Source organism: Onychostruthus taczanowskii, unplaced genomic scaffold (assembly GCF_017590055.1).
Source record: "Onychostruthus taczanowskii isolate IOZ18803 unplaced genomic scaffold, ASM1759005v1 scaffold27, whole genome shotgun sequence".
In the NCBI taxonomy this organism is placed as follows: Eukaryota; Metazoa; Chordata; class Aves; order Passeriformes; family Passeridae; genus Onychostruthus; species Onychostruthus taczanowskii.
This window is the reverse complement of record NW_024500017.1, coordinates 5,748,953-5,767,927: the sequence shown is the minus strand read 5'-3', so window position 1 is coordinate 5,767,927 and position 18,975 is coordinate 5,748,953. Positions and strand designations below refer to the sequence as shown.

General features: G+C 43.9%; 1 protein-coding gene across 10 annotated transcripts in view; it reads left to right on the top strand.

Annotated features, from left to right (window-relative positions):
• The window catches only part of MTSS1 (MTSS I-BAR domain containing 1), a 126,336-nt gene extending 109,766 nt beyond the window's left edge, over positions 1 to 16,570 (top strand). For 4 of the 10 annotated variants that reach the window (XM_041407519.1, XM_041407521.1, XM_041407520.1 and 1 more), the window contains 6 exons: positions 777 to 987; positions 8,535 to 8,654; positions 9,658 to 9,852; positions 11,882 to 12,046; positions 12,388 to 12,550; positions 13,630 to 16,570. In XM_041407519.1, coding sequence (XP_041263453.1) covers positions 777 to 987; positions 8,535 to 8,654; positions 9,658 to 9,852; positions 11,882 to 12,046; positions 12,388 to 12,550; positions 13,630 to 14,327 — 1,552 coding nt within the window. In that variant the 3' untranslated portion in view covers positions 14,328 to 16,570. The remainder of the gene's footprint in view (positions 1 to 776; positions 988 to 8,534; positions 8,655 to 9,657; positions 9,853 to 11,881; positions 12,047 to 12,387; positions 12,551 to 13,629) is intronic. The other 6 variants (XM_041407522.1, XM_041407524.1, XM_041407529.1 and 3 more) reach the window with 6 other exon arrangements.
• Positions 16,571 to 18,975: the final 2,405 nt, after the last annotated feature.

Here is an 18,975-nt window from a genome sequence, read left to right as displayed (position 1 = left end):
ACATTGTGATTGGCATGTGCGTACTGTCATGCATGGATTCTGAGGACTAAAGTCAATCTTTTCCTTTGAAAAATCACTTCGGTTTGTTTTAATGGATATTAATTTTGGGGTTTCATTCATTGGTTGTCCTTGTTACTGACTAAAGCTCCATACCCAGTGGCTTGGCTTCCATGTGCTGTCATGTCTTTTTATCTGGTAGGAAGCCTTCAAGTGAGCAAAACGTGTCCCAGGTAATCTGAAGTGTGGGAGTTTGGTGATGCTTTCAGAAGTCTCACACACTGTCCTGCTGGCTGTCTGCAGCGGCATGCCTAGAGGCAGACTTTTACATGAACTCCAGTGTCTTTGGTCCCCCTGCTAGAAATCCCATTGACAGTCTGGTCCAAGTGTAAGTCAGAAATAGGAGAGAACCATCAGCAGACACTTTCTGAGCAAGTGCTGTGCTCAGAGAGGGCAAGTAGCAATTCCTTCATCCCTAACCTGAGTTTGAAGTCTGAATGGTAAAGATTTGATCATTTGAATGACACTCAAGATAAAATGCCATTTTCTCTCTGGTCGCCAGGGATACTGCAGCTGCTTATGGTTCTTTACTGATATATATGTGCATATATATATATATATATATATTTAATTTGTCAACATTTTTCTTTTCCGGTTTATGCTGCCTGTTGCTAGAGACATGTGGAATGTTAATTGTACTGTATATGGGTCTCTCCCCACCCCACCCTTGTGTCTTTTCCTCTCCCCTTTCCTTTCTCTGTTCCATTTGTCTCTCACAGCAGTCTGAACAGCGTTAACAGTAGTGATTCCCGGTCCAGTGGCTCGCACTCGCACTCACCTAGTTCACACTATCGCTATCGCAGCTCCAATCTGCCTCAGCAGGCACCCATGAGGCTGTCCAGTGTGTCCTCCCATGATTCTGGATTCATGTCCCAGGATGCTTTCCAGTCCAAATCGCCATCCCCCATGCCACCAGAAGCACCTAACCAGGTACGTGCAAGCATGAGAACAAAAACCTGAGCGTGAGCTGGACTCTCTAACTTGGCTCACCTTTCACAAAAAGGATCTGATGTGGTTTTGGGGTACCTGGAATCAGTTTAAACATTGAGGATAAGGGTTGTCTCAGTGCATTTCATTTATCCAGAAGTTGGGCCTCTAGCTGGAGTGATTTATGCTGGTTTGGCATAAAAGGGATGAGTTGCTCTTGGGCTGTACAGTTTTCCCTCTGGTCCTGGAGGGAGCCTAGATGCCTAACTTTGAGATAAATACAGACAACCAAGAGCAAGAAGACCCACCTTATAGAGGGAATAATATTCACTTTACTCACTGAGGTTACCAGTTAATATCCTACGCAGGTTGTAAGTGGTTAATATCTGGTGGCTCTTTGCTGTTTAATTGGCAAATATTGATGCCAGAACATCCTTTTGACAGCCATAGTACTGGTACTGGTGCATTTGGCACTAGAGAGACTTCTTTAATTCCTTCTCTGCAATGGGCTTGGGATTACTCTAAATGCTACCAGCATCATCTTATGAAATTTGTTTTTCCATTTTTTATGACACCCATTTCTGTGGGTAGACTTGAATTTTGGGCTCTCAGTTGAGGACCTTGCAGAAATAAAGTTTCTGCATGAAAATGGGAGGCATTATTAATTCTTTATGGAACTCACAAGAAATGAGTTTTTGTGTAGTCATATATTACAACATCCTGAAGCCAGTCAGATGGAGAGGATTTCACTACAAATATAAGCAAACTTGCCCTGAGCATTTTTGGGTCTGCAGAAGGAAGCTGCTACTGTATTTGTTCATGGCATCCTTCCTCTAAAAACTCACTGACCATCTGCAGGCAGTGGTGTGCAGTGCTCTGTGGCCTGTATCTTTCAGCGCCTGAATTCTCTTTGCTGTTTTTTTAAAAAATCACACAGCAACTGTAATATTTTAAAAAAAGGCTGAATTGCCTTCTCACATTATAAATCCCATTGAAAATCTTACCTACAAACTGAAAAGGACCTAGTGTCCTATTGTTGAGTATTACTTATTTTAATACACCCTTAGGTGTATTTTCTCACTGGAGAAAAACTGTATTTTACTTCAAAAATGTAGTTGCACTCCTTTTTGCATGTTGGGGAGTAGGTAGTTTTTTAGGCATGGTTGGGGAGTCTTAATCCTAATAGTCAGCAGGTGTTAGTGGTTATCAAGTGTCACCTGCCCGTGGAAACTACCCTAGGCCACCTTTGATAGCACACTGACCCTTGCCTTTTGCAGAACATTTAGTAATTGATACCCTTAGAGAAATTTTTAAAGTATCATCCAAAACAACACTGGTTCATTTAGGCTTGGAACACGTTCTCAAGGGAAACTCAATGGTTTTTAAATTTATTTCCTTCTTTCATTTTAATAGAAATGCTTTCTTTTCAAACTATACCTCTTTTGTCCCCAGTCTGGACACAGCAGCTTTTTTTTATAGATGACATCCTGAAGAACTTTGTGCACACTAATAAAATGAATGTTTTGTTTAGATTGGCTATGGCTAACCTAAGTGAAATGCAAAAAAGTAAATGAGCAATAATAAAGTAAACTGGAATAGTAACAAGGTAAGGAAGTTGACTTTTAAGATACATACATCAGTTACACATGCTAGCATCATCTTTGGTTTGCATAGTATCCACTGCACCTGCATAAAAGGGCAGTAATCCACATGATGATGCTATGTTTGCAGACAAGGATGTAAATTTGCAATTGCTCTTAGCATGAAAAAAACCAACACCTCTCTTTGCAAATTCCCCTGTTAAGCAGAGCAGAGAACTTAGGCTGGTATCAGGTGGCAGAACATCCTGAAAGTCGATGGGAGTCACGCTGATTTACACCAGCTAAGTTCATACGCTTTCACTTCATTTTAGAAACTGTCCATAAGGTTGCAAACTGATCCAAGCATCACTTGAGCTTTTCATCAGCTGTAGAAGGCTGCAGCAGTGTGACAAGTGTAGTGTGTTGGTATAACAAATAGGTATGTGCTCTGTATGTCTCTGGTTCTGTTTACCTTTACGCAGAGGAAAAGGTAACAGATCATTGCCTGGCTGCTTCATCTTTGCTTAAGTGTCTTGCTTTGTATGTTCAGCACTAAGTAAATTGTGTGTGTTGTGCTGACAGGTGACTGTGACTGTGAGCTGAGCAGAAGCTGTTCAGTGGGCAGCATTACCCCGTGTTGTGTGTCTCTAACCAACTGACAGATCTCCCGTGGGGCTGTGCTGGGTGGGAGGAGGCTGCTGCTCTGTCTCAAACACTGATGACATTGTTTCTAGTAGTGACACTGAGAGGCAGAAAAGCAAGCTCTGGAACCAGCAAAGGAGATTAAAAGCTGTATATCTTGTGCTGGTGGACACTTTGATGATGTTTGCTAGCTACATGCTGTGGCATATGTTGGATCAACAAATCCCTTTTTCATTTAATAGTGAGTTTTAGAAAAAAAAGTAGAAGGGGGCCATGTATAATTCCCATATTATAGGAATGTGAATATATGAGTTCTGTGAAGCTGTTATGTATATAAGCTTGCCTATATTTTAGGCAAGCATCACTGAAAACTGAATTGAATTTTCTCATAATCACAGATGGGGGGTGGGGAGTTGGTGGGAATCTCAAACAAAGAGTAACTGGAGATTGAAACAAGATACGGACTATACCAGAGGAGAGATGTCTGGCAAAATGAAGATTGCTTTCCAGCCTGAAGTTGTTAGTAAGAGTAGTAATTCTTTACCTTTATCACACTTAGCATGGAAGATAGGAAAAAGAGCAATTACAAAAACAGACTGCTCTTTCACTGGTGTGTGAGGATCACCTTTCTGCAGTTGCTGGGAGTAAAAGTGTTAGTCTGTAGTTGGCTGCACATGTGGGAAGATCACTGTAAAAGGCTTTATTCCTAATTCAAGGGGTACATTTGGGTGTAGCTGAACAGCTGGAAAAGCATCACAGGTCTCTTTCTGGAGTGGAACAGTTTCTTTTAATGCCAGGTGTAAGGTCAGGCACGGCCAGCATTGCCCATGACACACAGTGACCTCATACCAAGCCCTTCTGACAGACCTGCTGGAAGCACACAGTAGCTCTTGGATGGGCACTGGATTTGGCTGCTGCTGCTAAACCCACACCTTGCCCTGTGTGGTAGACAAACTGAGGCCTGGGAGTATCTGTGGCCACATGAGAATAGTGATGTTTGATTCAGGGCATGATAATAGTAGGGTCCACTGGATGTGAACTGAATGTGTGGGGAAGCACTTACACAGCTGGATTTTACAGGCTGCTTGTGATGGAGATGAAAGCAAAGGGAGAGAAAGGAGCAAATGAAGATAAAAATGTTGATGTGCTGTCAGACAGCAGAGAGATAAGTCTTTATTAGAATGATCTGGAAAGCACTTTCCCTAAACGGTGAAGTAGAGGGAAACTGAATGTGAAGTTGCTTCTGCATATACAGGTTATAAAGCTGGAAAGAGTCTGCTTTTGAGTAGATTCCATTGCTTAAAATAGCTGCAAGTTAGAACAGGGGAAATATATTGTTACAGCTGTTCAGTTTTTCCTTTAAATTAAGAAATGCTTCCAAATCAGACCTTAAAAGAAACCCCAAAACAAAAGAAAAAACCCACCAAAAGCTAACAAATGAAACAAAAACCAAAAATCAAGTTCAAACTGAAACACATCTGTAAGTTATCACCAGATATTTGTTTCTTCTAAAATCCCTTTTCTAAGTTGCTTTGCAATAGTTTGTCCTTGACTAGGAAGAAGGGTCAGTAGAGGCAGATTCCAGGAAATTAAACAAATGGAGGAGGTGACCCTTGAGTCAGTATCCAGAGCTTTTCTAAAAGTAGCTGAGCCACTGACTCTAGAGGGACATTGGACCACGCTCATCATTAGGATTTGGTCTCCTGGAAACCCTTGTCCAGGAAGGTCCGTCTCCCATTTGAGAAGGGGAGAGGGTTAAGAAAGCAATGCCATGTTTGAGTGGAAAAACAGCAAACAAAGGATGCAAGTCATCCAGGATAACCATGGTCCTTTTATAGGTTAGTAGGACAGCAGATGGAAAATATAATTGTACAGTCCAGTAGCTCAAAAAAATGTTTTTTTTATATCCCTGCTGGAACTCCTACATACCACACCAAGCAGTGGGACACTGTCCAAGAACAAGCCATGGCTCATCTGAGAGACCAGAGACCAGGCTCCACTTGCACTGCTTGTCACTGCAGAGCATAAAGCTTTAGCTTTATACTGTTAATTTTAAGCTTTTTCTCAGAAGAGATAATTTTAGAACAGAGCATTTAGAACTGCCATTATTGCAGCTGTGGGGGAAAAAAACAGCTAAAATGGAAGAACTTACTTTAAAAGTTATTCAAACAAAACAATCATTTAAAAAAAGGCATCTACTAAAACAAGGTGAAAAAAATCTGATAGTGAAATTTCTCACACCGTGGGCTGGGGAGTAAAAATTGGTCTGCCCTGTGTGTGTGCTCCCAGGAGAGGGTGTGCCAAGACTTGTGAATCTTAGAACAAGCACTGCAAAGTCTGGAGACTCTTTGCCCAAGCAGTAGTAGTGCAGTTTCTGGTTCCAGTCCCTCATGTACTTTATGGTAAGAAGGGAAGTCTGTGCTTCCCACACCCAGGTGCAGCCATTCAGGACTGGCTCTCCAGTCTGATTCAAGTTTCCTTTGACCTGCTGCCAGTCTTTCCTTATGCTTTTCCTTCAGGAGTTCAGTATTCTTCTGCCTCCCTCTCTATGCTGGAATCCTTTTTTTAGCAAGACCAGAGATTCCCTTTCTCTGTGCCTTGCAAGTTTTTGAAGATGAGGCCTGTTTCTGTACCACCACCTCTTGCACTTCCATCAGCTTCCAGGATGTTTTCCCCATGGCATCTTGGTTCAGCCTGTCTAGCTTTTCTTGCTGAAAACGGACACACTGAATTAGTGGGAGAGTCCTTTTTGTCATCTTTTTTTCACTTTGGAGGGGTAATTTGATTAAAAAAATAAGTTCACCAATTCCAGTCTTCCCCCCGCCCCCGCCCCCCCCCCCCCGCCCCCCCCCCCCCCCCCCCCCATACTTTGCATCTTCAAAATCTTCATTTTTGACCTTTTTTAGTGCATCTTTTTTGGTAATAAACCTCATCTATGAGCTCTCTCTACCATTGCTTGACAAAACCTTATGAAATTTCTGTCTTGTAAATACAAATAGTGTATTAATGTAAACTCCAAGTTCTTACTTGTTGCCCCTGGGGCATCTGTAGAAAACAAGGAAGCATGGGAGATGCCATTCTTGGCACTTGGACCCTTCACTGTCTCTCCTGCCATGTGCAGAGCATGCAGACCCTGGAGGGTCATTCAGGCCATGAGTAGGATGTTTCAGAAAGTGTTTTATGTAATTGCATGTTTCTGTCATTTTTTTTCCTGGCTAAACCATAACAGTAGTGTGAGTATTCTCCTGAGCCTTCTTTTGCTGAGGTACCTGCAATGTAAGGCAGAACTCTGGAGTTTAGTGTAAAAGCTAGTTTTCTATAATGTATTTTAATCTAGGGACAGAGGCAGTAGTCTCATCTCCATTTAGTGCACCATGGCTATGACTGATGGCAGAGTCAACTGCAGCTGATCTTTGTCAGTATTCTTATTTTTAGAGGCTTTTCTCCAGTAAAAAGGATTTGCATTAAATCAAGAATGTGACAAGTTCCGCTAAGTATCATACCACTGCATCATCAGGAACACCACTTTCACTGCTGTCCTTAACACCTATGTGTCATTTGTTGCTGTTCCCTCTGATTGTACCTTCACCTCAAGTCTTACTGCACTTTGAATACAAGCCTTGTTAGCTGAGCAGAGTTGTACCCTAAGCACATTTGACAGGTCACCTTTATATCATCTCATGTCAGCATAGTGGCATGAGTGTTATTTCTATAAAATGCTCCATCACTCCACATGCTTTTTAAAATTTTAGCAGCCTTTGCAAAATTTCACTTAAATTACAATTTACCAGTAAGCTCAAGATGCTGATACTCTGTTGACTTCTCAGCTGTCCCAGTAGTCTTCACCAAAATCCTTATGGTGACAGTGTTCCATCCTGGGAGATCTACATTTCCTTCTACCCAGGCAGCTGGTTGTACATTACCCATCTGTAGCTCCTGGTGAGCAGTGAGACAACTTGTGGGTTTTAGGAGCAATTGCTCCCATGAACTGCCTCATACCCAGCTGTCCTTCTATTGCAAACTCACCCCAGATCTTACCTAAGGTTAACTGGGGAATTTTTCTTCAGGTGAGATTTCCCTTCCTCTTCAACATGTCATTCCTTGAAATCGCTGTTTTTGCTACACAAACTGGATACAGCAGCACATTCTCTCTGCTGTCACAAAACACCTTTTATAGACTTGTTTCACAGTTCCTTGGCTACTAAAGGGTGAATTGGTCTTGCTAGTGTTGAATTTCTGAGAGTGAATAGAGCTCAGTACTGCCCTGACAACTCTGCCAGTATTAGTGACCAGGTCTAAGCTCCCAGTTGGACCTGGAGACATCCCCACAGAGCAGGATGCCACTTCCAAGGGGGAGATGTGGAAGAGCATTGTAGCCGGTAAAATGGTTCATGTGGTTATTCCCCTTGGCCTTTGTGTAGTTGAATTAGATGCTGTTGTAGGGGTCTGACAGCAGCAAAGGTACATAAAGGTGTGCACTGAAAATTGGAGAAGTTCCTAGGTAGGAGCAAAATGTTTGATGTGTTCAGTGGACATTTTGTGTCCTGCATTTTCCTTTAATCTCCATCCATGTTGCTGGTATTTTCTGCCTCAGCTGTTGGGAGAAGGCAGGTGGCAAGTACATGCCACCACTTCTGCACTCAGCAGAGTGCATGTTCCTTCCTGCTGGCTGCTGGGCAGGAGGGTTTGAGTCAGAGTGCTTTTGGTGTATGCATCCTACCTGCAGAGGCACATGCATACAGGTCATGCACTTGGAAACCTCCGGTTTTGGTAAGTATCACTTCTTTCTCTGTTCCATAATACTTGAACTCAGATAAGCTTTTCACAAGCACTTTTGCAGATCAGAATGTACAAGAACTTGTGAATGTGACGTTTGCTACTCCATATTTTAAATCTAAACTTTGTGTCTTTGAAGTACTGATGATCTGCTTTTCTGTATAAATCAGTTGTCTCAGTATATTGCATGTTTGAACCACAGGTGCCCTCAGGTCCCTCAGCTTCTTGCTCTGAGACAGCAGCAGAATTGAGATGCTGAAATGGCAATGAGGAGTTGAGATCGCTGCCTCAATTCCCTCATTCCTAAGCAGTGTGGCAAGTTCTCGCATTAAGCAAGTGGCTTATTTTTTTTCATAGATTTCATGAACATTAGCAATAGTTTTGAGCAGTTTCTAATTGATCTTTAAAATCCTAACCCTTTGCTTCTCTCATCCTTCCCTCTCCTGTGTTGTCTCTGTGTATGTGCTTTTTGTCTTTTTGTTTGTGATTTTTTTTCTTTTCTGGTGGCTTGTGTATCCCTTCCCTGCATTGCGGTGCTGTTTTATGCTGCAGAACTCGTCCAGCTCTGCCTCTTCAGAAGCCTCTGAAACCTGCCAGTCAGTGAGCGAGTGCAGTTCCCCCACCTCAGTCAGCTCAGGCTCCACCATGGGGGCTTGGGCCTCCACAGATAAGGTGAAAAACTTCATCTCCAAGACATACAACATACAAAACTACTAGCTCGTTATCCAAACCCTGCAACATTTCAACAAAACCTCCATGCATGGGATGTGGCCAGAATTCCTCTTTGTGGGGATGAGACTAGGAACTGCTGCACGCTCCCTTAGAAGTCAATACGTTTGAATAAAAACCACAATTGTCTTTAAACTAGCTACTAGGAGAAGCTACAAATTGGGCATTTTACAGAGGTAATTTTCTAAGAAAAGGTTATTTTCCAGCTTTTCTACTCAAAGAGATTGTGGAATGCTGCCCAAACCCAGCTGGTTGCCTGAAAAAAAGCACCTTGCCTAGGTTGTGCTGTTTGTGGCTTCTCCCATCTCTCCCATTAGGTAGCATACATTTCACTGAGTAATGGGGGTTGTTTTTTGACCAAAAAGGAAAGCAAAATGTACATGGTTAGAATAAATTACATGGGATACACTCTGAATTGGGGGAGGAAGTGATAGCAGTCTCTTTTCTCATCTGGTAAATCCTTGCTGTTGGTGTTTGTTGTTTTGTTCTTCCATATCATCACACAGCCAGAACATGTCATGTTTGAAGGCTTTATGCTTTTCCTCTCTGTCCAGCTACACAGACTGAATACCACCAATGCAAATGCCTTCAGGATTGGAAAAGTTCTGTTTCTATGTTCAGAGTCTGCAGGGTACCTAAATTGAAAAGGCTTTTTCACAGTGTGCTGCTTTCATGGACAGAAGGAAAAGCTGCTCAGCCTGGAGACAATGACTGCTAGATTGATGCCTGAAATTTGTTATAGATAACAGTTTTCAGGCAATCTCACTTATGAACCAAGCATCGTATCAATTTTCTGTTTTTTATTTGCAGCAAATTGAAGAATTTCCTTTCTTTTGTTTTAAGATAGAGATTTTTCTCCCTAGAACATCAGTCACAGTGTATTTTTGTATTCATTCTGTTTATATTAATTTCTCTGTTTTTGTTTTTTTATTTGTTTCATTTCCAGTTGTCTAATGGGTTTTATCACTGTAGTTTATCAAGTGACCCATCCGTAGCTTCAGTTGGTGCAGGTCCTTTCCCTCATTTCCCGCCTGTCTCCCGCGCGTGGACTCGGGCTCCCTCAGCCCTCCTTCCAGACTACGTTCATTATTACACCATTGGGCCAGGCATGTTACCATCATCTAAGATCCCTAGCTGGAAGGTTTGTGTTCCTTTTGTTGTGGCAGTCCTCACCTCCTCATACCAACAGCATGCACACGGCAGTTGTTGCTCCCTTTCGGTCCATGTAATTCCTGGTTGATTTGCTCTGTTTGGGATCTCTCTGAATGGGCACTGCATGGTGAAAATCAGTCCTAAAATCCGGTTGTGGGTATTTCTGAATGACCTTGTGGGTTCTGGCACCAACTGAAACATACCAAGCTGACAACATCTAGGTAGGAAGGAATAATTTAGCTCTGAAACATTGGTGAGAACACTCTCTATTCAGGGGGAAAAAAGCTTATTTAGCGCTGTCAAAATGCTCACTTGAGCAGGGAAGGGCATCCAATTGGTTTAATGGGACCATACATTGGACACCCTGTGTTCTCCCTGTGGCTAGGGAGAAGCCCACTCTCCCAGATCCAGCTGGAGTGGTTTAAGAAGGTGCTCAGCACCAGGTAAACCCAAGTGATCACTGAAGCTTTACTGCCACAGACTGGACGTGCTCACCCAGCTTGTTTTGCTCTCTTGGGGAGACCACCCAAAAAGAGTGCAGTAACTTCTGTCAGTTGCTCCAGCTGGATCTGCAGAGATTTTACTTGGCTTCAAAACATGTATGCTCCGCTAGAGCCTGAAAGCCATACCTGCCAGTTGGTTCCCCTGGGAGACTCTGCCCTAGAGCAAAGGGAAAAAGGTCTCTTGTCTATTGCTCTGGATCCTCAGCAAGGCTGATGTGCAGTCACCAATAGCTGTGCAGATTTTAGGTGCCTGTGGATGGTTATGTAATACTGCATATGCACCACAGGACCCATATATACATCTAAATTGAGACAACTTGTTACAGATGCCCCTACTCTGTCCCAGCAGCTGCAGACTGTTGGGATACATTCAGGGTGGCAGCAGTGGTCCTGGGGCTTCAGGGTCATTTGTTGTGTCTCTGCTAGAAGCCCTTTGCCAATATATTTCACAACAAAACACTTAGAGCAGAGACACAGCTGTCAAGGCAAAGCAGAGTTTCACATGAGTTAACAAAACCAATACCTGTCTGTCCAAGGGGGTCTGTCAGTTCAGCAGCCTTGCAATTCTCATTTCTTGGACTGAGACACCTCAAGAAACCCACAGTGTGGTCTTGGTCCATCATTAATTGTCCATGAGAAGGCTGTGGGAGGCTGCCCAGCAGGCAGCTGGGAGGGTGTGGGGCCCATTCTCATGCACTAGTTGTTCCTTTCATGCCTTTGTCTCAGTGAAGGAAAACTTTAGGATTGGGATTGCCCCTGCTGCATCTGGTGTTGGGGGGGCTGCTGCTTAGCACTGGTTCTGCATCCCAGCACAGGGCCTGGATCAGTCAAGCTCTTTGTGTGCAGCGTGTGGGTTCTGGACACCCTCAGGACTTTGCTTAATAGAGCCCCAAGTGAATACAGCCCTCATGGCCTGAGGAATTTCTGTTTCAAATTTAGCACCAGTAATTCAGAGTGAGGTTGGTCTTTATTCAGTACAGACTATCATTATAAACTAGACTTCAGTTAGTAAGTAAACTGAGAGATAACTCACAGTAACTTGCTCCAGTAATGTGTATGAAAAATATGTTCAAGCCTAATTTTTCAGAACTGAAAACATCTGTAACAGCATGTAATACTAGAACCTGTGTATATTTGGAACAGTTTCATCACTGATTGGACATTAATCTGTGTCTTCTGCTGTGTGACAGTGGTTTTTGTGCTCGAAATTCTGAAAATGTAGGCTTTGACACCATGGAATTTCACTTATCTAAAACTATAGTATCAAAATGTTAAATACATTCATAGAAGAACATTTAGGTAGAATGGGAAATTTAGATTCCTTTTAATAAAGGAAATAGGTTTAATAAATGGGGATTTTTAATATCCTCAAAATTAGTTTCTCACCTTATTCAGAAAGGCATATCGAGTTTGATACACAATCTGCTGCATTAAAATTGCCCTGTTGCATAGTTTTGCCTGTAATGAAAGCACAGTTCGTGATGAAGGCTGTCCCTAACGAGCTCGTTTCCCTAGGACTGGGCCAAGCCAGGCCCATACGATCAGCCCATGGTGAACACGTTGCAGCGTCGCAAAGAAAAGCGCGAGCCAGATGTCAATGGAGCAGCTCAGAGCGGAGCCCCCGCGCCCCCCGAGGAGGCACAGAGACCTCGGAGCATGACGGTCTCAGCTGCCACAAGGGTGAAGCTCTCATTTCAAATATCCTGTTTGGTGCCAAGGAAATGGCCCTCCTGGCTCCTGCCAGTACTTTGGATGCCTTTATGTTGTGTTTATCTGGGGAGTGGTGCTGGTGTGGTCGGTGGGAATCATGCAGGCAGGACAGAATGCACCCTTGGGCACTGACTTTCATAGAGCCAAATACTCCAAGGAAGCATCTGTTCCTATGCCCAAGCAAATGGCTGGGCTCAGTCCTGTTGGATTATGATGGTGACAAGCTCTGATGGGGAGGAGAGCTAGCTGGAAGTGGGTGAAGGTGACTGACCCTTGCAGGTGTAACGAGTCTCTCTCCTGTGTGTCAGCAGCAGGGTGAGGAGATGGAGGCCTGTGAGGAGCTGGCACTCGCTCTGTCCAGAGGGCTGCAGTTGGACACCCAGAGGAGCAGTCGGGATTCCTTGCAGTGCTCCAGTGGCTACAGCACCCAGACAACAACTCCATGCTGTTCAGAGGACACGATCCCATCCCAAGGTACCTGTTCAGGAGATGTTCCTTTTAGAGCATTCCCACCCTGGCCATCACACACTCACCCCATGGTGCCAAGGAGCAGCTATTGTTTCCTGGCTTTGTAGTCAGCTGGGGAGGAAGACTGGCATTGCTGTTAGGAGGATTTTTCCACCTTGGAATGCAGCCTGGATTTATTAACTACATAGAAACCTGCAGTGCTGCATAGTGTACTGAACAATTGTATTTTCTTGTGCACTGCTTCAGTGAGTTTCAGCCTAAGGGCGCCACCATTTTAAAGAGGATCCTGGAATTGTAAATGACACTGGTATTGCATCCAATACTTCCTGGGTCCTTTCTGAGCTATTGTCTCAGCAAATACACACTCAAGAGCTTTGCCATATTCCATCAGCACTCTCAATCTGCTCTTGGTTTCCCTTGGTGACCTTTTATTTTCCCGCCTGAGCAGAAATGTTGTAATTGGAAAAAGAATCCATTGGAGACCTTAACTTAGGCAAAGCTAGGAAGCTGCAGTAAGGTGTTGGGTTTTGTACTCTGTTTCAGAACCAGCAACAAGCTGAGAGAGACCAAGCTTGGTGTTTGCAGTTCAAGCCTTGTTTCCTCAGCACTTATGCGGAGAGGAAGGAGCCCAGTGCAATTATTAAAGCTGAGGCTGAATTTTCAGAGCTGACAGCTGGGATTTACTTTTATATTTACAAAATAAACAAATTTGCCGCTGAAATCACTGGTACATGGCCCCCTGAACCCACTTGCCTAATCTAAAGTACATTTTTCAAGTATTTCTATCTACAAGTGGTGGCACGTGGCTTGTAGGTTTTGGTATCTTCATGTTGGTGACAAATACGGGACTCGTTCTCTTTCACAAGAGCCATGGGCCCCCTGCAGCTGTAGGATTGGTCTGCTGTGATGCCTTCAGGCATCAAATCTTGGTCACAGAACCTTGGACTTTCTTCCTTCTAAAGGTGGAAACTCCCCTCATTCTTACTGACTCCAGGCTTTTTTGGTTATCTGTCCTTACTTCAGACTTACTGATGCGACTCAGCTGTCTGCTCCATCTTGATCCTAACTCTGTCTTTTGGCATCAGTTTCAGATTATGATTATTTCTCTGTGAGTGGTGACCAGGAGGCAGAACAACAGGAGTTTGACAAATCTTCCACCATCCCAAGAAACAGTGACATTAGCCAGTCCTATCGCAGAATGTTTCAAACCAAGCGTCCTGCTTCCACCGCAGGTCTGCCCACCACGCTGGGACCGGTCATCGCCACCCCCGGCGTCGCCACCATCCGACGGACCCCGTCCACCAAGCCCTCGGTCAGGCGCGGCACCATCGGCGGAGGCCCCATTCCCATCAAGACGCCGGTGATTCCCGTCAAAACCCCAACTGTCCCCGATATTCCAGGTGGGCTGCCTGGTGCCCTCGCTGGGACAGAAGAGTGCCCCGAGCAAAGTCTGGAGTCCCCAGCGGCGGGAGATGGTGGGCAAGCTGTCACCGGCATGCCCTCGTGGAGCGGGCAAGCGGCCGTCAACCCTCCGGCGCCGGGCCAGAAACTGGGCGCTGCCGAGGAGCAGAGGCAGGCGGTCGCCGAGAGCGAGGGCGAGGAGGGCGAGCGCGAGGGGCTCGGCAGCCTGAGCCTGGCGCCCGCGGGGCAGGCGGAGCTGGAGCCCGGCGAGCTGAGCCCCGGCGATGTCCCGCAGGGCGAGGATATGCTCAACGCCATCCGGCGCGGGGTCAAGCTGAAGAAGACGACCACGAATGATCGCTCGGCACCTCGCATTTCCTAGGAGCGGAGAAGCTGCCAGACTGCTGGACGCCGAGAAGGAACTGTGAGAAAACTAATTTGTCTCTATCCATTCCAATCTGTAATCAGTGATTTTTTTAAGATACTCGGTAACAGACAGTCTGAAAGTACTCTAAAAGAGAAAACGAATGAAAGAGCGTAGTAAGACATAATCTTCAGTGGTGTTTTAATTTGTAAATATCAATGATTTTGTTTCTGCATTTTTTTGATCTAAGTTACACTTTTAATTTTTTCTGAAGGTGCCAAATCCCATTTACCTTTTTTATAACTCTCTTTGTAAAGTTTTAAATCATAGAAAAAAGAAATGTCGAGTAGTTAACTTCAGCAAAGGGATTTAATGAAAATTTGGCTTTTTTGCAAGCTTTTGTAGAGCGCCTTGTAATAGTGAGGTTTAAAAATAGAACAATGGGACTTATTACAGTTTAAGTCAAGCTATATGGAACGGATCCTCATTTAAGTATTTAAAGAAGTTTGAAAAGCAGGAATAAAAATTGACAATAAAGCAATATATAATGTAAGGAAGAAACCTGCAGTTGGTAGAGTTATTGGGGGGTAGTGGGGGAGGGAGATGCCATCAAAATAGCAGATGCTGTTGCACAAAAGTAGCCTAGTAGGATGAATTACTAGTAGCTTCATGGTAAATGCATCAGAATAAGCCATATTGGATTGCAGTGTTTTGTTTCTGTAGGGTGTTTTAAAAACTGGGTTTTTCCACATTTCTTTTTTGACTGCACAGCAGCAACTCTCAGTCACATGCATGCAGCCGTAACTGTGTAGGCTTGGTTCTTCCACCTTCATGTTTTGTTCCACTCATCCTTCCGCTGAATACAAACAAGGACAACAGGCTTAAGGCAGTTATAAATGTGAAAACGTTTGTAAATGCAAGCAGGGAGTTCTTAGATGTTATCAAAATGCCTTTTTCTGACTGTGCCCAGCAGGCTGGGCACCTTAGAAAGCCCAACTATTTTGAGAAAACACTTAAAAATTTGAGAGGTGAAACCAGCTTGTGATCTAACAAACTGCGAATGTTTCTTTCCAATACAGGGGCTTGTTTTTCTTAACTTCTTTTAAATGGCAGTTGATTGGCTTTTCTTAAATACCGAAAAGAAAAGGGTTGAGGGGTGGGGGGTGGGGGGTGATACCGGTTTTTTGATAATACTGGGAGTCTGACCACTATAATCTCTTTTTTTGTACTTCTAAGTAATGTTTTTTGGAACGTTATTGATAGAATCATTAAGAGTTGGATTTTTTCCTTAAAATAAAAGTAAGTTATTGCTGCAATACCCGTCTCCTAAAGCTGACAGAAATGTGCAGACCCCTTGGCATGACACGTGTTCCAGTCAAGACAATCCAGAAGGATGCTGTCTGCCCACCCACAGCAGACCCACATGTGGAGGGACACCAGACTTGCGGATCCGGGATTGTTTAAAAATGCACCAAATAACACACGTAAGGGGCTGGTTTCTACCACACACTGCAGATTTCTGTTGGCTCTAGACTTGCCTACATGACCTCTTATGCTTTAATACATAACTGCATTGGATGTGAAACTTCTAGTAACTGTGTAGTCACTGTGTTCTATATGACATTTTACACTGCTGTGCTTGCTAAACTTTTTTTTTTGTTATGGCTTAAAAGCAAAAAAAAAAAAAAAAGCATGATTCTTAGAAAATATTAAACCTTCCTTTCTTTGAAAAACAAGCTCCTTATTACAGAATATAATAAACAGTAGTGCCTGTGGTGTAGCCCACCAATCTTGATACAGTAGCTGATGCATTGTGCAAATGAGGCTTTGAGATGGTTTTTGCATAAACAAAAACTGTTAGGAGATAATCTCAATAGTTAAAAGTGTTATTTAAACCTTTGAAATAAATGGATGTAACTGTACCCAAGTACAGCTTTTCACTTGTTTAGTTCTTAAACGTTAGTATAATCAGTAAAATTTAATATAAAATGTTGCCAAATTCAATGTAGAAAGAATGTGACAAAACACTTTGGATAGTTCTATTGTTTGTGTTTTTGCATATTGTAAAAGCAGTGTCACAGCTGAAAAATAAATTGTTTCTAATGGTAAATTATTGTGGTTTAGTTGCTAGTTTGTACTGAGAGTTGACCTCTCCCTGTGCAGTTTTTTGTTCTAAACTGGTATAAATAATTGCTGTAAGTGTGTCTCCCTTCTACATTGTAATGATTGCTTAAGCCTACATTATAAATAAAGAACTGCTGAAAAACTCCCGTATTTTGCTCCTTAAAGACTTTCTGCTTCCAGAGCATTGGATATCAGTGGTGGCTTTCAAGATCATGCAGGTGTAATAGAAGCAAGAGAGAATTAAAAACCCAGTAAATAAAATTGCATAAAGCTGTGTTTTACTGATGGGCTCCAGCAGGGTAGCAGTGGAGCAGAAGTGCAGTGCTAATGATGGAAATTCCCATTGAACAGTAACAGCTGACATTTCCCTACACCTCGCTGTTGTTACCTGGCAAGGAAGCACGGATGACTTTGCATTTTTGTGCATCCATCTCAGTGCTGGACCACAGATCCTTAGGCCAGAGGAGGAAAATTGCTGCTGTCAACACTGCCCGTGCTACAGCCAGCATTTATCAAGCACTACACCAGCACCATCTCCCACAGCTCCCCCTGAAGACTTTATTTTGTTCATCTTTCTCAGCATTGAAGGCAGAAAGGGAAGGATGTTGTTCCCTCTTGGCGTTGCCACACAATAGCCTGGTTTCTTGGCCACTGCAATGATTTCATTTTTATCTAAAGGTATCCATTTGTTACTGCACTGGGCTTACGAGGCCAGGTTTAGGTAGCAGGGGGCTACAACAGTGGCTTCTGTGAGAAGCTGCCAGAAACTTCCCCCACGTCTGCGAGAGCCAATGCCAGCCAGCTCTAGGATGGACCCACCACAGGCCATGGCCGAGCCCAACAGTGATGGTGGAAACGCCTCTGGGATAAAAGATTGAAGGAGAAAAGAGTTTCTGTGAGACAGCAGTAGCAGGTGGGGAGAGGAGTGAGAGTATGTGAGGGAAACAGCCCTGCATACACCCAGGTCTGTGAGGAAGGAGGGGCAGGAGGTGCTCCAGGTACTAGAGCAGAGATCCATGCTGGAACAGGTGGATGCTCAAAGGAGGCTGAGGGCCCAGGGAAGCCTGTGCTGGAGTAGGCTGTGGCAGAACCTCTGGAGCTCTGCAGAGAGGAGCTCATGCCCATAGGTCAGTTTGGGTCAGCTGTCCTGAGTCCTGACTGTCCCCTGCCAAGATCTTTCCCACCCCCAGTCCACTGGTGAGGGGGATGCCAAGTGGACACCCTGGATGCTGTGGAGCCCTGCTTAGAGTAGCCAAAGCACTGGTGTGCTCTTAACACCTTCCCCGGACTATGAGAGCTGCTCTGTATAAAGTTAACCCATCCCAATAGAGTCACAAAGATGTTAAAAGCAAAACCAATGTGGTTTGGCTGGAAATGTCTCCTAAAGGATCATGGTTTCATTCCCCTTGTCTCTCTGGCTGTATTTGAGGTGCTGCTGAGCATCTCGTCTCACTCGGGTGTCAGTGCTTTGCTCAGCTGTTTCAATACTGAAGCCACTTGTTCCAAGTGGCAGCTCCAGCCTGAGGTGTGGCATGTGCTGAACAGCTGTGCTGGAAGAGGGCACTCACTTCTCAATTCCATCGCTACTTTTTACTAACTGACCACAGAGAACAGATCCTGCTTCTTGGCAGGAATGAAAATTTCAGCTGTGGAATATGTAAAGCTGTTTTTCTGGAGTTTTATTTTCAAAATTCATACCTATTTTAGCATGCAGACTTACTGGAAAGGAGCAGATTAAAAGTTTCTAAAATTCAATCAAATTAAAGCCTTATTCCTGAGCTACATATGTTTGGTTCTTAGACGAGCTGAAGCTTTGCCATCTTTTGTTCAATTGGGGTTTAGAAAAATATTAAGCTTTAGGCTTAAACATGGGCACAGTCAAGTAACTTTTGTAGAATGGAAGTCAGATTAGGCAACCTACATCTCCTAAAACAGGAAAACAGCTGAAGGGCCAGGTTTTCCTATGAGCTTTTGCTCAGTGGCTGTATTGCATCTGTTCTCTCACAGGGCAGTTAGTGAAAGTGTTAGCAGAGCTTTCTCTGTCTTGTACCAGTGCTTTGGGAACGGGGCCAGAAGCAAACAGCTTTTTGTCCCCACTTCAGTGTGTCACACTGCCAGAACCATCTGCGACCTGTGAATGGGCACACAACAGCCACAATCCTCAGCAGCACGTTAACTGATACAGCTCAGTGCTTATCTGGGATTCAGTTTATGTGGGGACCAACTTTCCTCTGGTGCTCTGCAGCACTGGTGTCCATGCCATGAGGAAAGCACCACATTGTAAGCAAAGTTTGTGTCTTGTGAGATTTGATACGAAAGTGAAAAATGCAGCAAAGAGCCTAAGGAGGAGGGAAGGGAGGGAAAGATGTCTTTATCCTGCAGCAAGGTCAAAAATACCCTCATTACAAGAGAACCCAAAGCCCATGTCTGCTGCTGTCTGTATCTTAAGCTCAAGCTTTAACACTTTGCCTGTACTTAGTACTACATTCCAAGTTAGGGGGCTGATATGAACTGTCTGCACAAGCTGGCAGTGAAGTGTCAG